At 39.1% G+C, this 27,397-nt stretch overlaps 1 protein-coding gene across 17 annotated transcripts in view; it reads left to right on the plus strand.

The window, feature by feature from the left end:
• The window catches only part of ANKS1B (ankyrin repeat and sterile alpha motif domain containing 1B), a 1,083,120-nt gene that overhangs the window by 737,406 nt on the left and 318,317 nt on the right, over nt 1-27,397 (plus strand). For all 17 annotated transcript variants that reach the window (XM_070454108.1, XM_070454113.1, XM_070454115.1 and 14 more), the window contains one exon: nt 10,871-10,969. In XM_070454108.1, the coding sequence (XP_070310209.1) occupies nt 10,871-10,969 (99 nt within the window). The remainder of the gene's footprint in view (nt 1-10,870; nt 10,970-27,397) is intronic.

Consider the following 27,397-nt stretch of genomic DNA (forward strand, 5'->3'; position numbering starts at 1 on the left):
CCAGCTCACCCAGCTCATCCCAAGGAACACCCTGGGTCATATATTAACACGCTCAGTTCTAGGTTACACTAAGGTAGCTGGAAGGAGAACAAAGCACTTGACCTTTCAGAAGGAAAATAATATATTTGCAATAAAATGTGTTGGAGAAGCTATGGCAGTCACTTGTAACTGCTCTGTCAATACATACATAGGGTTGTGTGTGAAAATACAGTCATGGGAGTTAATTCTTGACAGTGTTACCACATCTATTGGCTGGAATCTCCACCCAGAAAAGGTCCCCTACTAAATGTTTGGTTCTCTTTCTGTAGTGAAGGAAGCATGACCATCTGAATCTGACTGAATAAAATACTGATCTCAGATCCACCACATGCTAACCATGTAAACCTGGCTAAGTTGTTTCATAGCCCTGAGACTGTCTCCTTGTCTATGAAGTGAAGATACAGCCACTCGTCATAGAAGATTGTTGGCAGGTTTATACAGAAGAGGGGCAGAGTATCTAGTACTCAGTGAGTGCCTGATGGCTGGTAGTTAACTATGAATCATTTTCAGCACTTTTTCCTATATGTGGCTATGCTGGTAATAACCCAGGGGCCAATCTGCCTTCTTCCAAGAAGAGCCTTTCTTTTTGGAGTTCTGCATCACCAGTGAGAGATCACTTGCAAGAGGAACCTGTTGTAAACACAAAGATGCCATGTTCCTCTTCTTGAGAGCAGGGGTTCAACCTAGCCTAGCCATTGCTCACTTTGATATTATGAGGCTCTGGGAAATGTTCAGCATGTAAGATGGAAGAACAAACCTCAGATACCTGCCAAGATTATTTACAGCCTACCCAAGGAAAAAGAAAATTTTAACTTCACAGCTTGTGATTGGGAAAGGACACAGGACAGCTGCTAACTGTTTTCCTTTCATCTCTGCTTTTGGCATGTTCTTCTAATAGCTCTCCTGTCACACTGAGTCTGTAGCGCAGTGGGAGCTGAAAGAGTAGGACTGAGGTGTCCCCCCAGTCCCATCTCCACCCCTGCTCAGACTCAGCTGCTGGGAAAGACCATTTAAAGCATTTAATATCCGTGCTACACCTTTGGGGATGGTGTAACCAGCTAGACACCATGCTTCAAAAGAGAGAGGCAAGTTAAAGCTTTGCAGTTAGTTAGGGAACGTTTAGACTAGAAAAACCCCCAGGTCCCTGCCAACCCTGATTCTATGATTCAGTGAACAGAAAGAAATGGAGCAGAGGAGAGAAGAATAGGTCAGATGGTTTTCCAAATTCTCCTCTACAGAGAGGGATCCATCATTGCTTAAACTCTCTAAAATCAACCATAAAATACTTCAGAACATTTGCTTTCAAATGTGAATTTCATATGGTTCAAAGTAAAATACAAATGGTTTGGGTCTAACCACATTTTTTTCCTGAATCTTTTCTCTCCTATACTCACCCCACTGGAGGTGGTATCAGATGATAGTTTTCAGAAAGACTCCTATCAGCTCTGGGAGCAAGTTATTTAAGCATGTACCTCAGAGAGTTGTGAGAATTAAATAAGGTAATATATTAATACCTAAGGCATTTAGAACAGAGGCTGGCACAGAATAAGAACTCAGTATGTGTGCAATTTACTTATGTTAACTTACACCAACTGCCATTAATGTGAAAATAGGTGTTCATGTGCTTCATGAATATAAAGCATACATTCTCCTGTATGTATCAGGAGAAAAGTAAGAACATGCAGATAAGTTTTTTTCACATCAACTTTTTTCTTACTTGTGCGAGTTGTGGGTTAATCCTTAAAAATGAATACTGTTTCTCTTTTGCCAAATTTTTGACCAAAGATAGTCTAATAAATATACATAATTCTAAAATCTACATGAACACATGTTGCAAATGAATCATAATTGTAATTTATGATATCACCAAACCTTGCTCAATACTTTAAAAAATACATAACTGATTACTTAAATTACCTTTCCCTCTCTCTCTCTCTCTCTCTCTCTCTCTCTCTCTCTCTGTAGCTTCAAAACAGATGTTTCAAAGGGAAAAAAGTCTTTAAAAATAAAAAGGAAACAATTGGTGGTATAAAACTCATTATACTCATGTGAACACTTAAATGCTAATCTTAAACAATAAACCAAAGATATAACTTATTTATTCAAATATATAACTTATATATATATATATATATATATGTATGTATGTATATAGGTGCTCATATGTGTGTGTGTGTGTCTGTGTGTGTATAGATGACTGCCCTCAGTCAGTCTCTCCCATCAGGAAGCTTCCGTAAGCCTCTTATCCTTATCCATCAGAGGGCAGACAGAATGGAAACCACAGTTTCATAAAACTCATCAAACTGATCACATGGACCACAGCCTTGTCTATCTCAATGAAACTATGAGCCATGCTGTGTAGGGCCACTCAAGACAGATGGGTCATGGTGGAGAGTTCTGACAAAATGTTGTCCACTGGAGAAGGGAATGGAAAACCACTTCAGTATCCTTGCCTTAAGAACCCCATGAACAGTATGAAAAGGGAAAAAGACAAGACACCAAAAGATAAATTCCCCAGGTCGCTACCAGAGAACAGTGGAGGAATAACTCCAGAAAGAATGAAGAGATGGAGCCAAAGAAAAACAATACCCAGTTGTGGATGTGACTGATGATGGAAGTAAAGTCTGATGTTATAAAGAATAGTATTGCATAGGAACCTGGAATGTTATGTCCATGAATCAAGGCAAATTGAAAGTGCTCTAACAGGAGATTCTAACACTGACATTCTAAGAATCAGTGAACTAAAATGGACTGGAATGGGTAAATTTAACTCAGATGACCATTATATCTACTACTGTGGGCAAAAATCCCTTAGAAGAAGTGGATTAGCCCTCACAGTCAACAAAAAAAGTCTGAAATGCAGTACTTAATGCAATCTCAAAAATGACAGAATGATCTCTGTTCATTTCAAGGCAAACCATTCGATATCATGATAATCCAAGTCTATGCCCCGACCAGTAATGCTGAAGAAGCTGAAGTTGAATGGTTCTGTGAAGACCTACAAGACCTTCTAGAACTAACACCCAGAAAAGATGTCATTTTCATTATCGGGTACTGGAATGCAAAAGTAGGAAGTCAAGAGATACCTGGAGTAACAGGCAAATTTGGCCTTGGAGTATGGAATGAAGCAGGGCAAAGGCTAATAGAGTTTTGCCAAGAGAACGCACTGGTCATAGCAAACACCCTCTGCCAACAACGCAAAAGAAGACTACACAGGGACATCACCAGATGGTCAACATCCAAATCAGATTGCTTATATTCTTTGCAGTCAAAGATGGAGAAGCTCTATATAGTCAGCAAAAACAAGACCAGGAGCTGACTGTGGTTCAGGTCATGAAAATTCACACTTAAACTGAAGAAAATAGGGAAAACCACTAGACCATTCAGGTATGACCTAAATCAAATCCCCTACGATTATACAGTGGAAGTGACAAATAGATTCAAGGGATTAGATATGATAGAGAGCCTGAAGAACTATGGATGGAGGTTTGTGACATTGTACAGGAGGCAGCAATCAAAACCATTCTCAAGAAAAAGAAAGGCAAAATGGCTGTCTGAGGAGGGCTTATAAATAGCTGAGAAAAGAAGAGAAGTGAAAGGAAAAGGAGAAAAGGAACGATATACCCATTTGAATAAAGAGTTCCAAAGAATAGCAAGGAGAGATAAGAAAGCCTTCCTCAGTGATCAATGCAAACAGATAGAGGAAAACAATAGAATGGGAAAGACTAGAGATCTCTTCAAGAAAATCCGAGATACCAAGGGAACTTTTCTTGCAAAGATGGGCACAATAAAGGACAGAAAGAGTATGGACCTAACAGAAGTAGATGATATTAAGAAGAGGTGGCAAGAATATACAGAAGAACTATACAAAAAAGATTTTCATGACCCAGATAACCACGATGGTGTGATCACTCACCTAGAGCCAGACATCCTGAAATCCTAAGTCAAGTGGGCCTTAGGAAGCATCACAACAAACAAAGCAAGTGGAGGTGATGGAATTCCAGAGCTATTTCAAGTCCTAAAACAAGATGCTGTGAAAGTGCCACACTCAATATGCCAGCAAATTTGGAAAACTCAGCAGTGGCCACAGGACTAGAAAAGGTCAGTTTTCATTCCAATCCCAAAGAAAGGCAATGCCAAAGAGTGTTCAAACTACCGCACAATTGCATTCATCTCAGATGCTAGCAAGGTAATACTCAAAATTCTCCAAGCCAGGCTTCAACAGTATGTGAACCGTGAACTTCCAGATGTTCAAGATGAATTTAGAAAAGGCAGCGCAACCAGAGATCAAATTGCCAACATCTGTTGGATGACAGAAAAAGCAAGAGAGTTCCAGTAAAACATCTACTTCTGCTTTATTGACTATGCCAAAGCCTTGGGCTGTGTGGGTCACAACAAATTGTGGAAAATTCTTCAAGAGATGGGAATACTATGCCACCTTACCTGCCTCCTGAGAAATCTGTATGCGGGTCAAGAAGCAACAGTTAGAACCAGACATGGAACAACAGACTGGTTCCAACTTGAGAAAGGACTACGTCAAGGTGGTATATTGTCACCCTGCTTATTTAACTTATATGCAGAGTACATCATGCTAAATGCTGGGCTGGATGAAGCACAAGCTGGAATCAAGATTGCTGGGAGAAATATCAATAACCTCAGATATGCAGATAACACCACCCTTATGGCAGAAAGAGAAGAAGAACTACAGAGCCTCTGGATGAAAGTGAAAGAGAAGAGTGGAAAAGTTGGCTTAAAACTCAACATTAGAAAACTAAGATCATGGCATCTGGTCCCATCACTTCGTGGTAAATAGATGGGGAAACAATGGAAACAGTGACAGACTTTATTTTGGGGGACTCCAAAATCAGTGCAGATGTTGACTGCAGCCATGAAATTAAAAGACGCTTGCTTCTTGGAAGAAAAGCTATAAGCAATCTAGACAGAATATTAAAAAGCAGAGACATTACTTTGCCAACAAAGGTCCATCTAGTCAAGGCTATGGTTTTTCCAGTAGTCATTATGGATGTGAGAGTTGGACTATAAACAAAGCTGAGCACCTGAAGAATTGATGCTTTTGAACTGTGGTGTTGGAGAAGACACTTGAGAGTCCCTTGGACTGCAAGGAGATCCAACCAGTCCATCCTAAAGGAGATCAGTCCTGACTATTGATTGGAAGGACTGATGCTGAAGCTGAAACTCCAAAACTTTGGCCACCTGAGGTGAAGAACTGACTCATTGGAAAAGACCCTGATGCTGGGAAAGATTGAAGGCAGGAGGAGAAGGGGACGACAGAGGATGAGATGGTTGGATGGCATCCCTGACTCAATAGACATAAGTTTGAGTAAGCTCCTGCAGTTGGTGATGGACAGGGAAGCCTGGCGTACTGCATTCCATGGGGTTGCAGTCAGACATGACTGAGAGATTGAACTATGTGTATATATATAGGTGCTCTCAAATATGTTGTTCTGTGATATGACACTTATTTGAATCACTAATCCATGTGGTCTAAAGAATATAGGAAACTTTTTCATAAGTTGAAAACCTGGTAATTTAGTTAAGCTGTGAAGAAATTCCATTGCAGTAGACAGGATACGTTCACATGGAAGGCTAAGATTGAAATGTAAAAGATAGACTACAAAATCTTCTTCTACTGCCATTTCATTAATGTGAGAGAGGGAATTGAAAATGAAAGAAGTATATCGTCGATTATCTAATTAATTATGGTTGGTAGCTCATGTTTGTATCTGGTAAACTAAATAAAGTTTTGTTCCAACACTGATAAGGGGGTTATAAAACTGGTATTTATCATAGTAGTTATAATCATTAACATGCAGCAAAGAAACTTATTGCATTTACCTGTAAATTAATATCAAATTAACTAAAAATCTTTATAGAAACTTAAAGGTAGAAGTGTTATCCCAAGAAAGTCATATGTAGTTTTAGGCCACCATGTCATTTATGCTGTAAAAAAGTATATTAAGTATAAAATGTTTTTACATTTGTGAATTTGCAAGATCATGTTATCATTCTACTACCCATTCTATTTTAAATAATTAAGGCCATGCAAATTGTAAAGAAGAATCTAATTTAGCTAATTATAGAGCAAAAGAAATCTTCTCCAATCAATAGTATCTTCTTGGTTTTTTTCAGTCTTGAACTGAGTAGAGAAAATAAATAATATTTAACTCAAGCTTATATTAAGAAGAAATCAGTTCTCTATGGTCCTTAAATATGTTTCCTTAGCATTTTATATGATATGTAATGTAACATGACATCAAGGTTATGAACTTTTCAAGCTGAAATTCTCAGAGACAGAAACAGTAAAGATATTTCTGAGAAATGATTTCAATAAATAGCTGTTCTACTTCAAATGGATCATTAAATACAAAGCACTGCTTTTTATTTTATTTGGTCATCTTATTAGTTTGTCATAGCTGAAAAAATCCAATACATAAGACATTCACCCTATGGTCATAGAAACTTCAGCTTTCAACTCTTAGTGCATAAAATATTAGATTATTTTTCTTCATTCCATGATTTAGGAAAGCAACAAAGCTGCCCTGGATTAGACATTTCCTATCAGTTAAAAAGAAAAAAAAAAAACCATTGCCTTGTGACTTTGATCCATCTAGAAAATCATTAACTAAACAACTTTACCTACTGATTATTGTTCCTTCAATGCCTATGCCATGTGCCTGGTAGTGTGCTAAGCATATAATAAACAATTTCTCAATGGGCCTTGTCATTTTGGTCGCATAGATTTCTAGCCCCATGGCAACGAAACCCTAATGAAAGCAGAACCAGCTACTAATTTGCTTCAATGACTGAAAAATTAGAAAAAAATTTGCTACAGATTCTAAATTTAATGTTCATGAACTTTGACTAAGAGGAACATCAGTCATATCCTGAGAATAATTCATGAGTATATTTGACTCTGTTTTGATTCCCTGTCGCATTCTCATCATTGCCCCGTTCATGTGATTCAGCTACAGTTTCAACATCTTTAACTGTAGAGAGGCACTGTCTAATAGAACATTCTATGATAACAGCAATGTCCTGTGTTTGCATTTTAGAGCCATCAGCCACAAGTGGCCAATGAGTCCTTGAAGACTAGATTGAAAAGAATCCACTAGATATGAGAGGTCATTCTTAATGTTTCATGGAGAAGTTCTGTGGAGTTAGTGGGGGTGAAAGCCTGGTGGGATGAGTTGGGGGGTAAATGGGAGATAAGAAATTAGAGACATGTGTGTGAGGAGATGAGATGGAGAGTGCAGTGTGGTAGGTCGTTAAGTAGAAGATAGACACGATAGAGCCCTACTCCAAACACCACTAATCTGGCAGTCATGGAAGATGGATGAAAGAAAGAGAAAGCTAGAGTGTATGTTCAACTTTTATTGAGAAAAAAATGAATTAAACTGAGATTTTCTAACATTCAGTGAAGGCAAATGATAACAAGAGAATAAACTTTAGCTGCCTTGAAAGAATAGAAATATTTATTGTCCTGGATAGCATAACTATTACCCAAGTACAAGCAAAATGGTTAGTTGCAAGTTTTGAAATATTTGACTTTCTCTGAAAAGCTGTAATAATCCATGATACTACAAAAAGAAGGCATCCTACAATTTCTTTTTATAAGAAATTTTATAAGTTCCTAGTACTGATACTGATTTGTCAAAAAAAAAAAATAACATGCATTCTTGCACTCTGTATAATTACTTCTTGAGGCAATTTAAGTTATAATTCTTAAGAACTAAAACATAGTTTCAAATTATACAATCTGTATTTAAATAAAATGATACTAATCAAAGTTGGGCACGATTGAAATCAGAGCATTGTAGAACTGAAGGGGAATTTATTAAATGGCTTCATTTAATGGGTGAGGACCACAAGACTCAGAAATAATATATAACATAGCCACATTGCTTCCCTTGTGGCTCAGCTGGTAAAGAATCTGCCTGCAATGCGGGAGACCTGGGTTCAATCCCTAGGTCGGGAAGATCCCCTGGAGAAGAGCCAGGTTACCCACTCCAGTATTCTGACCTGGAGAATTCTATGGACTGTATAGTCCATGAGGTCACAAAGAGTCGGACACGACTGAGCAACTTTCACTTTCACTTTAGCCACATTTCCCGAGACAGGACTCAGACCCAAGTCTTGAGGCTCCAAGCCTGGAGCTATTTTGAAAAAGGACTGGCTAGATGATGCACCAGAATATTTTTGGTATTCCTATATATTACAATAAGAAAGAAAATATAAAATTTCCAATGTCCTCTCACTGGGGAAAGTGAATCCTTTTCTTTATATTTCTACAGTCAGTACCATTTCCTTTTGGGCTCATTCTCACCATTTGCATTGTGATTTTCATACTTTTCACTCATTTTTCAAAAGTACTTGGAATTATCCTATGCTAGGGTATTTGACCCAAAGAGAATTTGTCTAACTTCCCTACAATTCTTCAAAATGTTTCCTCCCTTACTGAAGATAGATAAGGCAATATATTGGTGGTTTAGAGGAAGAACAGTGGTCTCTAAGGACTAAATTCTTTAAATCATTTCAGTATTCAAACACTGAAATCAAGTATTTAATATTACCCATAGATAATTCAGACCATAACCTCCTGTTGTGTCTTGTTTTTGTACAAAAAATCCAGGTTCTATATTTTGTATAAGCTGAAGTTGTAGGCTGGCAATTTAGCCTTTGGAAAACAGGATAGTGATCTAAATACAAAGGTGGTAAAGTATTTTTATTTGTTTTTATTTTTTAAGGGCCTTTTAACTCCTTTGGAAAATCTCTTAAAGAATGAAAGTCAAACAGAATGGTATCATACATCCTGCTCATGACACATTAGTCCATTTCTGAAAATAATAACGCTTTCTCAAAATGAAGTCATTTATATTCTTGACCATGCTCTATTGTGAGCACTGAGTAATTTCGTGAGAGCAGTGTTTCCTATGGCATGTTGCCAAGACGGGCTTTATTTGTTTTTCATTAGGCTTTTTTATTATCACACCGCTGCACACGCGAATCGTTCTGCCTCCTCCGAGATGGCCAGTGTAGCTTAAGCACAAGAATGTTACTACGAGTAGGTGGAATGTTTCTGTCCAGTGAATGCCCGTTTTTAAATCCCTAGCTGTGGTACCATACTAATGACTTTAATCCTTCTAAGCACAGCCAATTGTGTCAGTTTTTAACATAGTCCAATACTAAACTGTTTACATTCATCAATCCTGTGCCTGTCCAGGGAAAGACATTAGTCTTTGCACCATGCTAGACTGGCCCCTCCTCCCCATCTCAGGAAAAGATCACTCTCCAGCCCTGTTGAGGAAGCCTGGAACTGGTGTGTATTCTGCATTTCTCTGTCATTCTCTGCATTCAGTCACCAAGTCAGACTTCTTGATGGTTTTCCAATATGCTCACATCTTTCTGTTTCCCATGACCACTATCTTAGCCTAAGCCCACACCATCTCAAGAACAACCTCTGTTTCCTAACAGCTCCGCGCTCCCAAGACTGCCCTTTTCCAGTTCATTCTCTTTTGCTTTAAATATTCATCAAGACCCATTGCTCTCCATAAATAGATATTCTGTAATTTCTATTCATAAGTGTTTTTATTTTACACATTGGTAAGATAGAGTTTGACTTGTCCATAAAAGCAGTGATCTGAGTTCTTGAACTTCCCTGTAGATGCCTTAATTTAAAGGAAAACTCTAGCTCACAAGCTCCAAAAGACTAAAATTTCAGGATAAAATAAGCAATTTATAAGCTTCCATGTTAGAATATTAATCAGAGGTCAAAAAAATCATTGAAATCAGAGAATAGCAGGATTAGGCTGATCCTTGGAAGTTACGTGGCTCAACCCTATCATTTCACAGGTAAGCCAACAGGCCCAGCCACAGAAATCAAGTTGATCCTTCTAAGTCTGAGGTCTCATCATGTAACTCGTTTTCTTAAAATCTGTCCATGACTTGTTATGGTCAAGATAAAATTGAAATTCATACAATATCTGTGTCGTCTGGCTTCTCAATGCCTTTTAAGCCTTTTAAGTTTTGCTCCTGTCTCCAACTTATCCCAGAACTTGATGTTTCCAAGTACACTGTGTTCTTTCTTACCCACACAGCACTGCATGTGACTTCTCCTAGTCCTTTGCATTTTGAGTGCTGAACCTGAACTGTACTTCAGATGTCTGATGAGACACCATCTCCGCTGAAAAAACACCCCAGGTCCCCTCTGCATTCTCAAGCACGTGTCACCATGCTAGCACACTCACAGCATCCTAACTGCCTTTGAAAAATCTGCTTCCATCTCTAGACTAGAAGGAATCAACAGTTGAGGGCAAGGACCTGCATCCTATTCACTGTCGTATCCTCATACCTTGATCAGACATCTGACATTCAGTATTTAAGATGAATTATTCTTTTAGCTTGCCTAGGATACTTCAATTTTTCCATCAGCTCTCCTTACAAAATGTGTCTTCAGAGGGGAAAAAAACTGGTTCATTCACATCAACGTATAGGTCACTGATAGTTTAAATGGCAGCTCTTCCTAGAAGCATATATATTTTTAGAGGAACAGGGTTTTGAGTCACAGAAATGAATTCCCAATGCAGATAATCCAGCCATAAATAGTAAGCCTTGAGAGTACTTATTGTGTAAAAGGAACTTTCCCAGAACCTCCAACTCAATCATCTAGGTGACCTCCTCTCACCTTACTCTTACAGAAGATTGACTCTATGGTTTTGTTAATAAAAATCAGACCACTTGTATTAAGAAAACCATTATTTATGCCCAGTAAAGCTGGCTAATTTCATTTATAACATTTCTGGTTTTGTTTCAGGGAAGCAATGTTATGGAAGACCAGGATTTGTTGGAAATTGGAATCCTTAATTCTGGGCACCGACAAAGAATTCTACAGGCAATCCAGCTCCTTCCAAAGGTAAGACAGCATTTATTATCCTAGCCTTTAGTCTAGCCCCAGTGGGTTGAAGTCCAGGTATGCAAAGCATGTTAATACTTAGGACAATATGTCTGCATATTGATGCAACTCCCCAAGGCCAAAGCAGGTCTTCTTAGTCCAATTAAACATTCAGGTTCATTAGCTGTAACACAGGAAATGCCTCTGGCCGGCAGGGCAGTTTACAAGTTTTTCTTTGGTGGGATTCTGCATGGCAGTACAGACAATCAGTCCATAACCCCCAGGTGACAGATCAGGTGCAAGAGGACAGATCAGTATTGGGTGGGTAGAAGAATGTTCCTGGAATAGGAGCCGCCTGCCCTTAGAGGCAGTATCTCTTATAACAACTCCACAGCCCTAGCCTCCAGGGGCACAGAACTTGCCTAATCACAAGTCATTACTCAGGAAAGTGCAAGTGTCACGTCCCCTTCCGGTATTTATAGTTCATGTATAAATCCTCCCAGTTCAAATGCCATTTACCAACCAGGCATCCTTTTAACTTTAAGTTACTTAGCAACAGAGTTGACCTTCTGTTTCTAGGTAAGGTTTCACAGGAGCCTAAAACAAGAGGTGGGATCTGAGCACTGGTCTTCAGTGCTCGGTAAAACATGTAGGATTTTAATTGGTAAAGAAAGTGAAAGGCATTTCAGGGCCCAGCGGGAATCACATAAATAGAGGTATGGTCCAGTCAACAAACTGCCAGAAGCATTAGAGGAACAGTGATACTTCGTGATTTAAAATCCAATAGGATTTGCACAATAATGTGAATGTACTCAGTGCTACTAAATTATGTATAATACTTCAAGACAGTTTAATGTGGTTTTATGTTTTGTTATTTCATCACAATTTTAAAAATAATTTTTAAAAGATGAAAAAAATCCAATGTGATTAAAACAATTAGAGAGTGGAGCCAGAAATGAAACAGAAAAAGTAAGTTGGGTCAGGTTGGTATCAGGTTAAGGAATTTGAAATTTATTCTGTGAGCACAGGGGAATGGACATGACTAGACTGCTTTAGGCCAGTTAGTTCTGGAGGCTGCAGACAAGAGAAATTAGAAGGAGAGAATGTTAAAGTTGGGTCATCCACTTGGGGAAAGATTCAGGGGGCAAGATTGGAGGCAGGGTAACAGATGACAGTAAAAGATGCATCTAAATATATTAATGTATTATATATTTATATTCTCCTCTATGCTTTTCCTTTCTAAGAAGCCTTTAATTTCTCCTTCTCAGAATGGGAAAGATAAATATTAACCATGGTTTCTAAGGAAGTGACAAGATGAAATTTGCCAACTGACAGTGAACTAAGTATCTACTGATAGAAACTTACCACTTTTGCAAATTCAAGGAAAGTCAAGCATACACAGGAGTTTTAATAATACAGTTTTCTACACTTTAAAAGGAAAAGAATAAAAGTCCTTAGCACTATATCTGGAAGTAATTCTTATTAACATATTGTTCACCTTGCTACTTTTGTATCTTTAATTAGAATCACTTTTTTTGTGAAACTTCTGAAGTGAACCACTTCTTACCTCTTTAGTAATTATTACCCTAGTCCACACCAACCATGTCTAATCAGACTACCACAATAGAATCTAACCTGTTGTGTCTATGTTAGACTACTTGAGTCAATTTCTGATTGGTCCTCTCACCTGGACAATGCATAGATGCCTAATCTCCGTTCCAGTTACCTTTCTCACCACTTTACAGTTGAATTTCCACACTGCACCCAAACAGAAATGTAAATCAGATCATGCCACATTCTGCTTAAAAATCCACAATGGATTCCCTTTTGCACTTAGAATCTTTATCATGACCTACGAAAATCAATAGGATCTGACCCCTTCCCACATACTAGTATGACCTCATCTCTCATTCTCTCTTTCTTCCATTCTCTAGTCATGTGACTTTCTTTTTTGTTCCAGAATATATCAAACTCATTTTTGCCTCAAAGCCTTTCTGCATCAGTCTGTCTTCCTGGAAAGCCTTTTCTTCATACCTTCAAATGCTTGCTCCCTACATCATCAAATCTCTATTCAGCCGTCACCTTCTCACAGAGGGTTTTGTTCCCTTAAAAGCACACCCTTTGCCCCCATCACTGTCCCTCATGTTGTTCTGCTTCAGTTTTATTCGTAGCAGTTTTGGCCACCTGAAGTTATATTATTTGTTTGCTTGTTTTCTGCCTTATTTTTTATCTCATCCCCAGGATGCAACAGTAATAAAATAAGGTGCCTTGGCACCTTATTCTTCCCTTGGCACCCTATCTTGTTCCTTTTACATATCCAATCCCTGGAATGGTGCCTAGCACATCAAAAAATAATTTGTGAAATGAAAGAATACTTTACTCTTTCTTTCCTCTAAGATCTGAAGGCCTTATGCTTGTACTGTCTGAAGGTAGTAATAATATTATACTACTTCTGTGTTATAAGCATCCTGAGGGCAGAGACAATGCCACATCAATCCTTGAACTTCCCACTGTGCTTAGCTCAATACATGCACTTAAAAGAGTGAAGAATGAGTGATTGAGTGAATGAATATTTTTTACAGGTTATTCAAATATAATTTTTTTAATCAAAGAGTACCTCGGTTTTTAAGCTATGTCTATAATCCTGTGCATGCCATTTTGAGAAACATAAGAACCTGAACTCAGAATTATTTGAAGAATAAGTGAAGTGTTTATAAGGCAGAATATCATTCCCATCAGAGAGAACAATATAATAGAAATAACACAAAATTAAGCTTCTATCAAAAGGCTGATGCTGAAGTACTTATTATGCACCCAAATGAGTTCAGTTCAATTCAGTTCAGTCGCTCAGTCGTGTCCAACTCTTTGCAACCCCGTGGACTGCAGCACCCAGGCTTCTCTGTCTATCACCATCTCCCAGAGCTGGCTCAAACTTATGTCCATCAAGTCAGTGCTGCCATCCAAACATCTCATCCTCTGTTGACCCCTTCTCCTCCTGCCATCAATCTTTCCCAGCATCAGTGCCCTTTCCAATGAATCAGTTCTTCGTATCAGGTGGCCACAGTACTGGAGTTTCAGCTTCAGCATTAGTCCTTCCAGTGAGTATTCAGGACTGATTTCCTTCAGGATTGACTGGTTTGATCTCCTTGCTGTCCAAGCTACTCTCAAGAGTCTTCTCCAACACCACAGTTCAAAAGCATAAAAACATCCAAATACATGTTCAGCAGCACAAACAAAATGTTATAATGCTACAAATTGATGCTTTGCCTTCTTAGATAATGAACCCAATTTTTAGGTGGTTAATAGTGTAATTCAACTGACAACACATTCATTTGCATTCCCTCTAACTTTGCACTGCCAAAAAGTGGGCAAACTGTCTCTTCATTTTGTTTGTGCAATTTTAGTCCTCAGAATATCTGTGTTCTTCATACTATTCCATGATTGCTACCTGAGATCCTTTAATTAACATATTGTGTTTTAGAGAGATTGTTCCCAAACAGAGAAAAGGTGGTTTGCTAAGTGCAGTGTTGATCTGTTATCACAGTTCAGTGAATGTTTTTCATGCTTTATTTGTATTTGTATTGTCTCAAGTTTCAAAGACAAAGTTTATTCTTTTTGTAATGTTGTTTTTTCTATAATATCTCCTTCTTAATATTGAAGTAATTACTTGTGCATAGGTTTGAATGTTCTCCAGTCCATTTGATAGGCTGAACACATACAATACATTCCATGTATTCTAAGCATAGACATCTTTAGAAGAGTACTCACATCAATTCCTCTTTTCCATCCATTCTTTCTCTGTGTCTTTTACAGTGCCTGACCTTTAGGCGCAAAGTTTGCTTTATCCATTTTCACCCAGCATCCACTTCCCTCACCAAATCCAACTTAGTCTTGCCTTAGGTCTGAAAGAATCCTGGGACTTTTACCCTTCACTCTTTTTAAGAAAGGACACATATCACATGTTCTATGAGAAGATGGCTTCTTTTGTACGCTCTTAGAATCTTTAAGCATGTTGAGCTTTTTCTGTTCTCTGGACACAGGGAAATTATCTGATTACTTATTTGCAACATATCATTTACTTTTTCCCAGGTAAGAATTCTGTTACCCAGTCTGTGGCTAATCCTCTAAAATCCTTTTGTAAGGGCATAATCTCTTTTGTCCTTTGACAATATAACACCTACAGGTCAGGAATTCAAAGGATTATCATTTTAAAGGTTTGCAGAATTTCATGTCAAGGCCCATAGTGTATCTGCTCTTTATCTCTCTTCCTGAATTGAAAATGTATGTCAGCATGCTAGCAACTTTTATATCACATGCTCACTTCACTTTTCAATGTTTTTTTCTTATATTTTCCTCTTTTATAATATCTTTTGGAGTTACTTTATCATTGTCTACACTCCCTATCCCCGTTTGGATCTAACTAGTTTCTTTACTGCCACCCCACACCACCAGTGCTAAAGTCACTAATGACCAGAAGAACAGAAATTCCACAAGCCACTTCCATCTCACCTTGCCTTCAGCAGGCTCTGATACTCTTGTCAGCCATCAGCATCATCCTCTTTTGGCCTCCACGATACCCAGGCATCTTCCTGCCCCTCTGTCGCTGTCTCTCCTTGCCTGCTCATTCTCCTTGGTTAAACATGGGCATTCCTCAAAACTCAAACTCAAAATATTTGATGACTAGCAAAGGTAATTATCTCAGGACTCTTGATCATAGCACAGTTTCTGGTATTCATTGTTTTGTTCATTGCTACCCTACTTCTGTTTTATTGCATAATGAACACCTGGATTGTAGCTGCTTTTTTGTCTAAGTTCAGTTCAACTTGACCAATATTTGCTGGGCTACTTAGCTTCAATATTTTCACCAAATGGCACTGAACACCTCTGACCAGATGAATTACCACCTTCCCCATCCTCAGTCTGAGATTTTGTTTTTTTAAAAAACAACAACAGAGTTATCTCTTACTCCAAGAAAGAAGTGAGATTCTCTGTAAGGTATCTCTTGCTATATAACAAGTTACCTCAATCTTAGAGGCATATTACAATATTTATCATCTCTATATTTCTGTGGAGTAGGGATCTAAGAGCAGCTTAGAGTTTCCCTGCTGGCTCAGAGGGTAAAGAATCTGCCTGCAATACAGGAGACTGGGGTTTGAACCCTGGGTTGGGAAGATCCCCAGGAGAAGGAAATGGCTACCCACTGCAGTATCCTTGCCTGAAGAATTCCATGGACAGAGGAACCTGGCGGGCTGCAGTCCATGAGTTCACAGAGAGTCAGACACGACTGAGCGACTAACACTTTGCTGGGTTTTCTGGTTCTGGGCCTTTCACAGACTAGAGTCATCTTGAGACTCAACTGGGGAGAATCCACTTCCTACCTCACTCATTGGTTTTAGGCAGGATTCTGATGTTTGGGGGTTTTTGGATTGAGGCTTCAGTTCCTCACAAGCTGTTGGCTGAAGGCATCCCTCAGTTTCTCATCACATGGGCCCCTTTGTAAAGAATCTCACTAGCTTCTCAACATGAAGCTAGTTTCAACAGCACAAGCAAGTGAGAGGACAGGAAAGTGCCAGCAAGGTGGAAATCTCAGTCTTCTGTAACATCCCCTCCTTTTCTGTTCATTATAATCAAACCACAAACCCAGCCCAGACATAAGAAGAGGTGTTTACACAAGGATGTGAATACCAAGAGGTGGGATCACTGCGGCCATCTCAGAAGTATGCCTGCTACAGATACACCTTATCATGATCCACTTTACAGTCTAGTTTCCTTGTCTGCATTTGCAGTCAAAATGGAATAACTATTACATGGTTACAACAACAAAGTGCATTTTTTATTTCCATGGGCCATCTTCATGGTACTATGGTATTCACAGTTAGATGATTTAGTAACACATTAGTAATCACCATTCAAAAAAGGCATATGCCTCAGATCTGCTGTTGTTCAGTCACTCAGTCGTGTCCGACTCTTTGTGACCCCATGGACTGCAGCACGCCAGGCTTCCCTGTCCATCACCAGCTCCCAGAACCTGCTCAAACTCATGTCCATCGAGTTGGTGATGCCACCAACCATCTCATCCCCTGTCGTCCCTTTCTCCTCCTGTTTTCGGCCTTTCCCAGCACCAGGGTTTTTCCAGTGAGTCAGCTCTTGGCATCAGGTGGCTAAAGTATTAGAGCCTCAGCTTTAGCATCAGTCCTTCCAGTGAATATTCAGGGTCGATTTCCTTTAGGATGGACTGGTTTATTGCCTTGCTGTCCAAGAGACTCTCAAGAGTCTTCTCCAGTACCACAGTTCAAAGGTATCAATTCTTCAGCCCTCAGCTTTTTTATTGTCCAACTCTCACATCCAAATAGGATACAATCATACAGAAATTAGAGACCTTGGAGATTTGCCAATTGCACTTAAAACTTCACGATCTGAATGCCACTCATCTAAGTGATTTTTACAAATCAGTAATCCTATAAAACATTAAATATTTTAAAAACATGTTCAGTTTTTGTTGGTGCCTCATTATTGAACTGGAGAAGGAAATGGCAACCCACTCCAGTGTTCTTGCCTGGAGACTCCCAGGGATGGGGGAGCCTGGTGGGCTGCCGTCTATGGGGTCACAGAGTCAGACATGACTGAAGTGACTTAGCAGCATTATTGAACAGAGCATATTTCCATTTATATTAAGGAAATGAATTGGTCAGACTCTCTTGGACAATACTTAAAGGATATTAGAAAATAAAATGCATTTTTTAATAAACTATCAAAGCTGGAAAGTAAAAGAGATCATTGAACTTTAGACCTCATCGGAACAAATAAATGCAGGCAACAGTTGACCAAAAAAAACCTTGGAATACAGAGATACTGGCAAGGACTAAGAACTTCAACACTTTAATTTAAAATTTTTATTTTTAATTAGAAGATAATTACTTTACAATATTGTGATGGTTTCAAGACAATAAATAGTAGTGGAAGTCGTGGCAAACTGGAGAACACAAACTCTGCCTCCCTACTCAAAAAAAAAAAAAGTCTCCTTTCCACTTTATCAATTAAACAAAGCTTTCAGTTCAGTTGAGTCACTCAGTTGTGTCCAACTCTTTGCAACCCCATGAGCAGCAGCATGCCAGGCCTCCCTGTCCATCACCAACTCCTGGAGTTTACTGAAACCCATGTCCATCGAGTCGGTGATGCCATCCAACCATCTCATCCTCTGTTGTCCCCTTCTCCTCCTGCCTTCAATCTTTCCCAGCTTCAGGGTCTTTTCCAATGAGTCAAATCTTCGCATGAGGTGGTGAAAGTATTGGAGTTTCAGCTTCATCATCAGTCCTTCCAGTGAACACCCAGGACTGATCTCCTTGCAGTCCAAGGGACTCTCAAGTGTCTGCTCCAACACCACAGATCAAAAGCATCAATTCTTCGGTGCTCAGCTTTCTTCACAGTCCAACTCTCACATCCATACATGACCACTGGAAAAACCATAGCCTTGACTAGACGGACCCTTGTTGGCAAAGTAATGTCTCTACTTCTAAATATGCTGTCTAGGTAGGTCATAATTTTCCTTCCAAGGAGTAAGCGTCTTTTAATTTCATGGCTGCAATCACCATCTGCAGTGATTTTGGAGCCAAAAAAAAATAAAGTCTGACACTGTTTCCACTGTTTCCCCATCTATTTACCATGAAGTGATGGGACCAGATGCCATGATCTTAGTTTTCTGAATGTCGAACTTTAAGCCAGCTTTTTCACTCTCCTCCTTCATTTTCATCAAGAGGATTTTTAGTTCCTCTTTACTTTCTGCCATAAGAGTGGTGTCGTCTGCATATCTGAGGTTATTTAGTTATAGCTATGACTTTGCTACTTCTGTGTCATAGGGGAAGAGACTCTCTCCAAAAATTTAGGTCTTAATATGACTTTTTATCAGAGAATCCCCAATTATTTCAGAGTTCGATAGAGCATTGCAAATGTGTTATTATCTCACCTTGGCTTCCTGCCCATGATTCTGCTCTTAAAGACTCTAGTTCTTTCAAGGTGCTTGAAATTCAAATGTTTGTTGATTCTAGTCTTGATGGTTGATGAACGTGTGTGCAAGCTTTAGGAGGAAAGTGAACAACCAATGTAAGATCTTAATAACTTCAGAAAGGAAATTTCAGTCTTATTTCCTTGTCACTTAGAAAAATGATAGAAACTCATTCCTATTGCTTCTGCTGTTTTTCAGAAGGGCAACGACAAAACATAGGCTCCAGGCATAGATTCTATTGTTGTACCTTCTGACAGGATAACTTCATTCTCCTGTACCATACTCTCTCTCCATACACCTTCCGCCTTTTGTCTTGTATTTCTTTCTTTTCAATGGCCAGTATCTTAAACATTGTGCCACTCAGTGTTGACCTACCACCCTGTGGATATTCAGTTAAAGATATACTCTCAAAATCCCCCACACATAGATGCACTGTTAGCATGGGAACCCTAACATAAAGTGAATACATGATTTAAACCCATGGTCTAACTGAGGGCGTAAGATATTCTGCCTTCTGTAGGTCTGGTCCTTGGTGAAGCTGTGGTGTTTCTAGAGTATTTTCAAGATCTATCCAGTTCTATAAATGTCTTGTGGCTCTGGGGCAAAGAGATATGCTCACTTAGACCAGAGTTAAAAATCATTTCTTTTTCAGGAGAGATAGTGGTGCCATTGAGAGAAGGAAGAAAGAATAGTTCATCTTAAGGTTAAAAACTTAGGTCATTTGGAGTAAATAAAATAAATTTTGAAGTGACAGCAAGTCATTCAGATCTATCTTGTTATTTCTTAGCCTATACAATCAGATAATGAACTCAAGCCACTGTTAATAGTGTCTTCACACTATGAAATGTATTTCTTACTCATACTAAGTCAGTGATGGGTTAGGCAGCGCTCCTCCAAGCAGAACCTCAGGGATCCAGGCTTATTCTGTGATGTGGCTCTCCCATCTTGGAGTTCTTTGAGAGCTACCATAAGGGGATGGGGGAGAGGGACATAGACAATAACACAGGATGTTCTGTTGCCAGGCTTGGAAGTGCATCATTTATTTTAGTCTGCATTTGATGCACCAGAGCTGAGTTTCATGACTGTCACTAAACCAAGCCAAGAAATACAGTCTCCCTTCCCAGGAAGTACTAATGGAATTCTTAAGAATCTAGTCATTCTGTGTTAAAAAACGCCTTTTTCTTTCTGCACCTTGACTGCTGCCTTTCTTCGCACAAGTGTTCATTCCTTAAGATTTATTCCTTGGAGAAGCCTTTTGTGACATCCTTTATCTGGGCTAGCATGCTAATTTAATCTTCTGTGCTCCCATTACACCTGATAAGACTGCCTATTGACTAGTTTGTCTCTCTCACTCAAGATCAGGATCTTTGTTATATTCATTTTCATTTTGTAAGCATGGAGCACCTGGACATAGTAATGCTCAGTTAATATTTATTAGATTGGACTGAGCCAAACAAGAGTGCAGATTAGAAGTCAGTCCTGAATAGATCAGGATAGGACTCCCAGGTTAGGACATTTCCCAGCTTGGCACCTTTATATTTAAATGTTTTACAAAGAAGTAAGGCAGGTCCTTCATGAATATAATACCCACAACCTGATGGCCTGCATTTTCTTCCATAGACCTTCTCCACCATGCCTCATGCTTTCTGTTTACAAGTGGATAACCATTCTATTACTCAGGAATACACTGGGAGAGGGAATGACCATCATTTATAAAGTTCTTTGAGCCTTTTGAAATGAGAAAGCCCACTACACACAAAGTATAAAATAGCTATAACTGTTTGAGCTAGATAGATATCTAAACACCTACCAGACATGAGAGCAGTCCAGTCCCAACTCACTGATGGATGCTGTGTTTCAAGGCTTTTATGCCATCTCAGAAAGCAAAAGTGACTGCAGCATTCTTCCTGAGCTAAAGATGGAGGATTTTCAATGTTTTATTTTAAGTGAATTTATCTTGGAATAGTTTATTATTTAGACCAGAGAACTGAACTATCATTGTACTCATTATCCCCCATGATTGTCACAGAGAACTATGGGAGGAATTCTGCAAGTAAAAGGTCCTGATCTATCACCATCTGCAGCTGCTGTCATCCTTCAACTTTGAGAAGTTCATCCTCATTTAATAAAAGATAATGGCTCCCTTGGAGTGACACTAAAATCAGCAGTGAGAGTAAAGGAATTTAGACATCTGAGCACTTTCTCTTCCTAGTGTAATTCTCCCAAGACAAATCCCAGGTTAGGGCCGCAAAGGACCTTAAGCTCTCCAGCTCAGGGCTCCCCTAGTGGTCTAGCAGTCAAGACTTCACCTTCCAGTGCAGGGGTGAGAGTTGGATCCCCGACTGGAGAGCTCAGATCCCACATGCTTCATGGCCACAAAACCACAACACAGACAACAGAAGCAGTATGGTAACAAATTCAAAAAGGACTTGAAAAATGATCCAGATTTTAAAAACCACATTGTCTTCTATTAAAACATATGTATATCCAGCTCAGCCTCTGCCCTAAATCCTTTCACAGGTGAGGGTGAGCATAGGTCATGTTAAATGGCTGGCCTCAAGGCAGACTGACCCTTAGCAGCAGAGCTGGAACTAAAGCCCAGGCGTCTGTCCTCACGCCAGTTAGCTCCTGGGTGATGCTTTGCTGTACCCAGGTCTCTGAAGATGACTATGTATTTGTGAGAGAAACTGTAAAAGTGCAAGAAAGAACCAAGGGACTAAACACAAAAAGGAATTGTTTATAAAATTGTGTTTCAAATTTCAGGCTAAGAAGGCCATTTTTGCCATTTCTGTAGTCCACTAAACTTCCTTCTTAGGACTGGGAGCTAAGGGCTGTGGCAGGGATCCAAAAGCCCTAGAAAAGCAGGAAGGAGACAGACTTGAAAAAGGAGGGAGGCAGATGTAAACCAAGTCAGTTGTCCTGCAGCTTCTGAGGGTCAACCCGCCTGTTTATTCTTGTAGGTGGCCTGAGAGAAGCTTCACTAGCAGCAGGAATCACTGTGTCAAAAGAGGGGGGAAAGGTATAACGAAGTAAAGCAAGATAGCTAAAATAATCTTATTTATTTTCCTCTTTAATCTGGGTAGAGAGGAAGGAAAGATAGGCAAGGTGAAAGGGCACTCTCTAAGACACATCTTCAGAGCATTAAACTACACGGAGATGACATTTTTATAGGATTAAGCCAGGAAACAGCATGGTGTAATAGTTGGGAACATGGCCAGAACTCCCTGAGTTTGATTTTATCTGACCCATAGAGGTGTGTTGAGTATTAAATGAGTCAGTATTTGTAAAGCACTTAAAATGGAACCAGGTACATCATATGTGCTGTATTCATGTTTATTAAATAAATTTTTAAAAGAAGATTGAAGGTGAATGGATGCATGCATATGTATGGCTAAGTCCCTTTTCTATCCACCTGAAACTGTCACAACTTTGTTAATTAGCTATACTCCAATATAAAATTTAAAAAAATTTTTAAGCTGATTTCCAAAAAAAAGATTAAAGGTGAACCAAGAAAAAAGTGAGGTTCATTCATCCATTTTTATGTCTAAAATTTATTATATCAGGTATAAACTATAAACAAAGTGAATCTCTCTCTACTTTTTCATTTAATAGATATTTTATGAAATACCTACCACATGCCAGGCACTGTACTAGATGCCGAGCATTTGGTGTCAGGAAACAGGGCCTACAAGGTCATTCTCCTTCACAGCTTATTATGCAGACAAAGAATAGTCAAAAGATGTCCTCTCAGGTAGTAAGGGAATAGACAGAGTGACAAGAATGTATGAATGCTGTTTTAGATCGATAAACCAGGATTCAGACTCAGGCCGCTTAACTGAGGTTCTTAACTATATTGTCTAAATGCTATACTTCAAAGCACAATGAGGATACTAAGTGGATAATCCCTTTAAGTTGCCTTCAAGGAACTTAGAATTTTACAAAAAGGAATTTTCTTGAGCTTTTATTAACCTAACTTAATTCTAGGTTAACCAACTATTACTTGTGTCATGTTGGACATATTACTTAAATTCTATAATTCTGTTTCCTTACCTGTAAAATGATGATAATAACAGTGGAACTTACCACATTAACTTACTTTGAATTATAAATTTAAAAATGTGCATGAAGCGCCTGTCACTTAGAAGAACTAAGTTAATATTGGTCCTAGCCACTTGTATTTGTTCAGTAAGTGCTCACTAAATTAGCAAAACTTAATAAAACTGGTGGGGGCCAAATTTGCCTGGGGCCAAAAAGCAACAGAAAGGAACTCAATCACTGATATAAGATAGTTTACAACTAAAAATGTCCATGACTACATTGGAATAGTGAGCTTTCCATTTCCATTTCTCACAAGGCAGATTATTCACGTTTTAAATAAGGGCAAAACTTTAAATTCTGATCATCATCCACTAAATTAATTTTTAATACCTTTAAGATGATTATTTAACCTATCAGGAGCTAAGAGAGAAGGTATTTAAAATCATAACTGGAGCCTTCTTATCTAAGAAATTAAATGAATAAGTATAATAACAAGAGGGCTTCCTGTCTGCACCTCTTAGAGGTAATGTAATCAATCCCCAGAGCTAAGTGGAAAGTGGGAGACGAATGGAGTACTTCAGACAGCAAGGGCTCAGTAAATGTGGGTGGCCCAGAATGGAACAGAAGTGACACTGAGAAGCTTCATGTTCAGAACATGACAGTGTTGCTCCATGAAATTGTTAAAGACGTTATGATTTCATTAAAAAAAGCAGAACTAAGTAAATTTACATGAGCGCTCCTAAACAATATACCCACAAATGTGAAGAGCCATTATCCCCCACCTTTCCTGTACAGTTGAATTAAGTTCTAGTTTAAAAGTTGGATATAATTTGGCTACACTTCTTACTTTCGATCAGTAGCAGTCAAGTGAGAAGTCTCTGTTCCGTTTCTGTCTGCAAATGCCTTGAGCATCTACTTATGTCTCAGACACAGTGGAAGGAGAAAAAAAGATGAAGTTATATAGTATCTGCCTTCAAGGAGATTGCCATCTAGCAAAGAAAGTCAACCCAATATCCAAGTGATTTTCATAAAAACAGAGCATGAACAAACTGTAATAGAAGTAAAAATACAAGCTTTGAGCATTAAATGGAAGGGAAGTTCTCTTCTGCTCAGGAAATCACAAGAAAGTTCCTAGAGGAGGAGGCACATAAATCAAAAAACCATTTCTATGCACCTTAAAAACTTCTTTGTTGTGTCAAGATTGGGGATAGCTCATGACACTCCAAGCAAAGTGTGACCAAGAGTATTTGCTTAGCTTGTTCAGGCAGATAGATATGCTACTTTCCCACTTGTAATAACCATCGTTTGAAATACAGCTCGTGCCATCAATCCAGTTATCAATTTCATCCATCACTTTGCCCTTCAGGCTATAATGAGTGAGTCAAACGCTTCAAATCCAAGAAGACGCCTGGAGTCCTTTTCAGTGCAGCAGCTAAACTAGAACTGAGTTACTGTTCTCCCACCCCTAAGCTAAGCAGTTTTTCATTACATGGTATTTCTTTTTGGTTATTTTCTGTTGGTGGTCAATGGGAGTTTAAATTTCCATCTTTCAGGTTCAAATTTGATGTTTGATCTTCTGTGGACTCACAGTGAACACTTTACTTAGGAACCCACCTTCCACCTTTAGAAAAATGGCTGACCATTTTTCTAGCATCTTCTATTTTAGTAAAGAGATATTCAGCTTGGTTTTTGTATTTTTTTTGTGGGGGGGGGTGTTTTATTTTGTTAGTTAACAGATAACTACTGCTCTTATCAGAGGAAATGAGTACTCAAGAAGCCACCAGATTCCTTCTTTCATGTCTTCAAGAGTGCTAAATAGATACACTTTTAATGATTTTTAAGGTCATAATTTATGAATCACAGAATTCTAGCAGGTTAAAAGCTTTTTATTCAATGCATCATCAATTTTAAACCTCAACTCCTTCTCTATTTAAAGGCTACTGCTGGGTGGGAAAGAACTGTATTTATAATTTTCTAATACTAGAGGTAAATATATTATAGGAATTGTTGAATGTGAAGTTTTCTCCACAAATATACCATAGATTATTATAGTAAGTGTATAGAAGATTGCTTTTCCTGGCTTTTTCCTTCCTTCATTGGAGGGACTGCTGCTGAAGCTGAAGCTCCAATACTTTGGCCACCTGATGCAAAGAGCTGATTCATTGGAATAGACTCTGATGCTGGGAAAGAGTGAAGGCAAAAGGAGAAGAGGATGGCAGAGGATGAAACAGCATCACCAATTCAATGGACATAAATCTGAGCAAACTCTGGGAGATAGTGAAGGACAGGGACTCCTGGCATGCTTCAGTCCATTGGGTCACAAAGGGTCAGACGCAACTTAGTGACTGAACAACAGAGGCATAGAAAATTGGTTTCCCTGGCTTTGTCCTCTGGGACTCAATTACGTTATCATCTATCAGCATTTATGGTGTTTACTTTCAACAGAACACTTTTCTAAGTGCTACTGATGTAATACAAAGTAATAATCGACCTTACAACCCAAAGACCTTAGCATTTCCAATAGTGTGTGTGTCAGTCGTTCAGTTGTGTCCGATTCTTTGTGACTCCATGGACTGCAGCCCAACAGGCTCCTCTGTGCATGGAATTCTGCAGGCAAGAATACTGGCATGGGTATCCATTCCCTTCTCCAAGGAATCTTCCCGACTCAGGGATCAAACTCGGGTCTCCTGCACTGCAGGGCGATTCTTTACCATCTGAGCCACCAGGGAAGCCCCATAGGGCTTTGGAGCTAAATGACAATTAGGGCAACTGCAGGTGCGTAAGGTCTGCAAACACCCATGTGCCCAGATGATCATCAGTGAATTTCTTATTCATCCAATCAGTTCATTTTGGCTCTATGCTAGGTTGAGATGTGGGTGAAAACGGATAAGACTAGGTTCCTGCCTCAAGCAGTTCTACCTACACTTTGGACAGAGACAGGTATGGCAAAAACTAAACTACTATGTGAAAAAATCTGCTCCAAGAGGAGGGGAGGACTAAGTACATGGAAGCTATGGAAAGTTTTCTGGATAGGTACATGATGCTTGAGTTTAATTTCGAGGAATTAATAGATATGTTTAGCAAATAGGTCATTGAGGGAATCACTCCAGACACGGGATGCTGCCTGTGTTCCGACTAGATCTAGAGACAGCAGGGAGAAATGGACGCTCATGTTCATCTATTCTCTCTCGGTCTCTCTCTTATTCACTTTCATACACACACACACCCACTCACATAGGCATTCACTTCTTTAAGTATTAGCCCCAAGAGAAATTATGGAAGAAACTCCTCCCAAACATCTCCAACTCCTCAAGTTTTATTTCTTTTCTGGAACTTGTAAAAACTTTGGCACTTAATTTTCTTATATTTGTATATATCTCAAATACACACACACACACACACACACACACAGAATTGCATATTCCTAGAAGAAAAGAACCTTAGACCCTTTTATATTTGTATAAATTTTGTGCTTAAAATTTCTTGTTACATTAAATAAATAACAACTACTGAAACTATTGTTAAGAACTGATTCACTAGTGGGATTCACATAATTCAAGCTGAAAATTTAGTTACTTCGGTGTCTGAGGTAATAAAAATTCTGAGATGACCAAAAAACAAGCAAACACCACAATCTATAAGACTGGAGACATTTTCCTAAGAGTCAGTCTATTGTCTCATCTACCAAATGGTGGTGGAATAGTTCTTAGAGTATTCCCTCATTATAGATAGAAAAGGAGTTCTCAAGAATTCCAGGCAGGGCTTCAGACTGCTGTTACACTTCTCTGCATATTCCAGACCTCACTGAAATTTTTCCTAATATTCATTCTGGGTCTTTCAAGTCACATGTGCACCATTAATAAGACCACTTGTTGACTGTGTGACATCTGCCTCTTTCTCCCGCTCTCCCTCTAGCTTATTGTAGTTGATGATTCTTGTTACCAAAGCTTGAAACAATGCCACCAGAACTTACCAAAAGTGTTCTCGGTGCTGTTAACACCCACTGAGTGTGCCAAGTCTGCTGCTAATGGTTGCCAAAGACTGCCTCAGAGCTGCAGGGGCCCAATGTGTCAAAGGTATTAATGTCTGGCTACTGCCTACAGTGCCCAGAGACTCCCCATCAAGGGCACATTAGCCAATGCCAACTGAATGTCCTGCCAACATCACTGAGACCTGCCAGTGTGGGCACCATGACCAACTGCTGGTGCCCAATGTTGAGGGCACCAGTATCTGCAACATGGCACCATCCCTGCCTGCTGATGAAGTCACTGGTGCCAGTTCTGCTAATTCCTTTTGTCTCCAAGTCCCAAAAACGTTTCATGATACAGATTTCATATTGAAGCTTCTTATTCTTAAAGCACGATCCACAGGCACTGAGCCAGGGTCCAGTAAGAGAGCCAGATCCTGAA

This window comes from Odocoileus virginianus, chromosome 23 (assembly GCF_023699985.2).
Source record: "Odocoileus virginianus isolate 20LAN1187 ecotype Illinois chromosome 23, Ovbor_1.2, whole genome shotgun sequence".
Classification (NCBI taxonomy): Eukaryota; Metazoa; Chordata; class Mammalia; order Artiodactyla; family Cervidae; genus Odocoileus; species Odocoileus virginianus.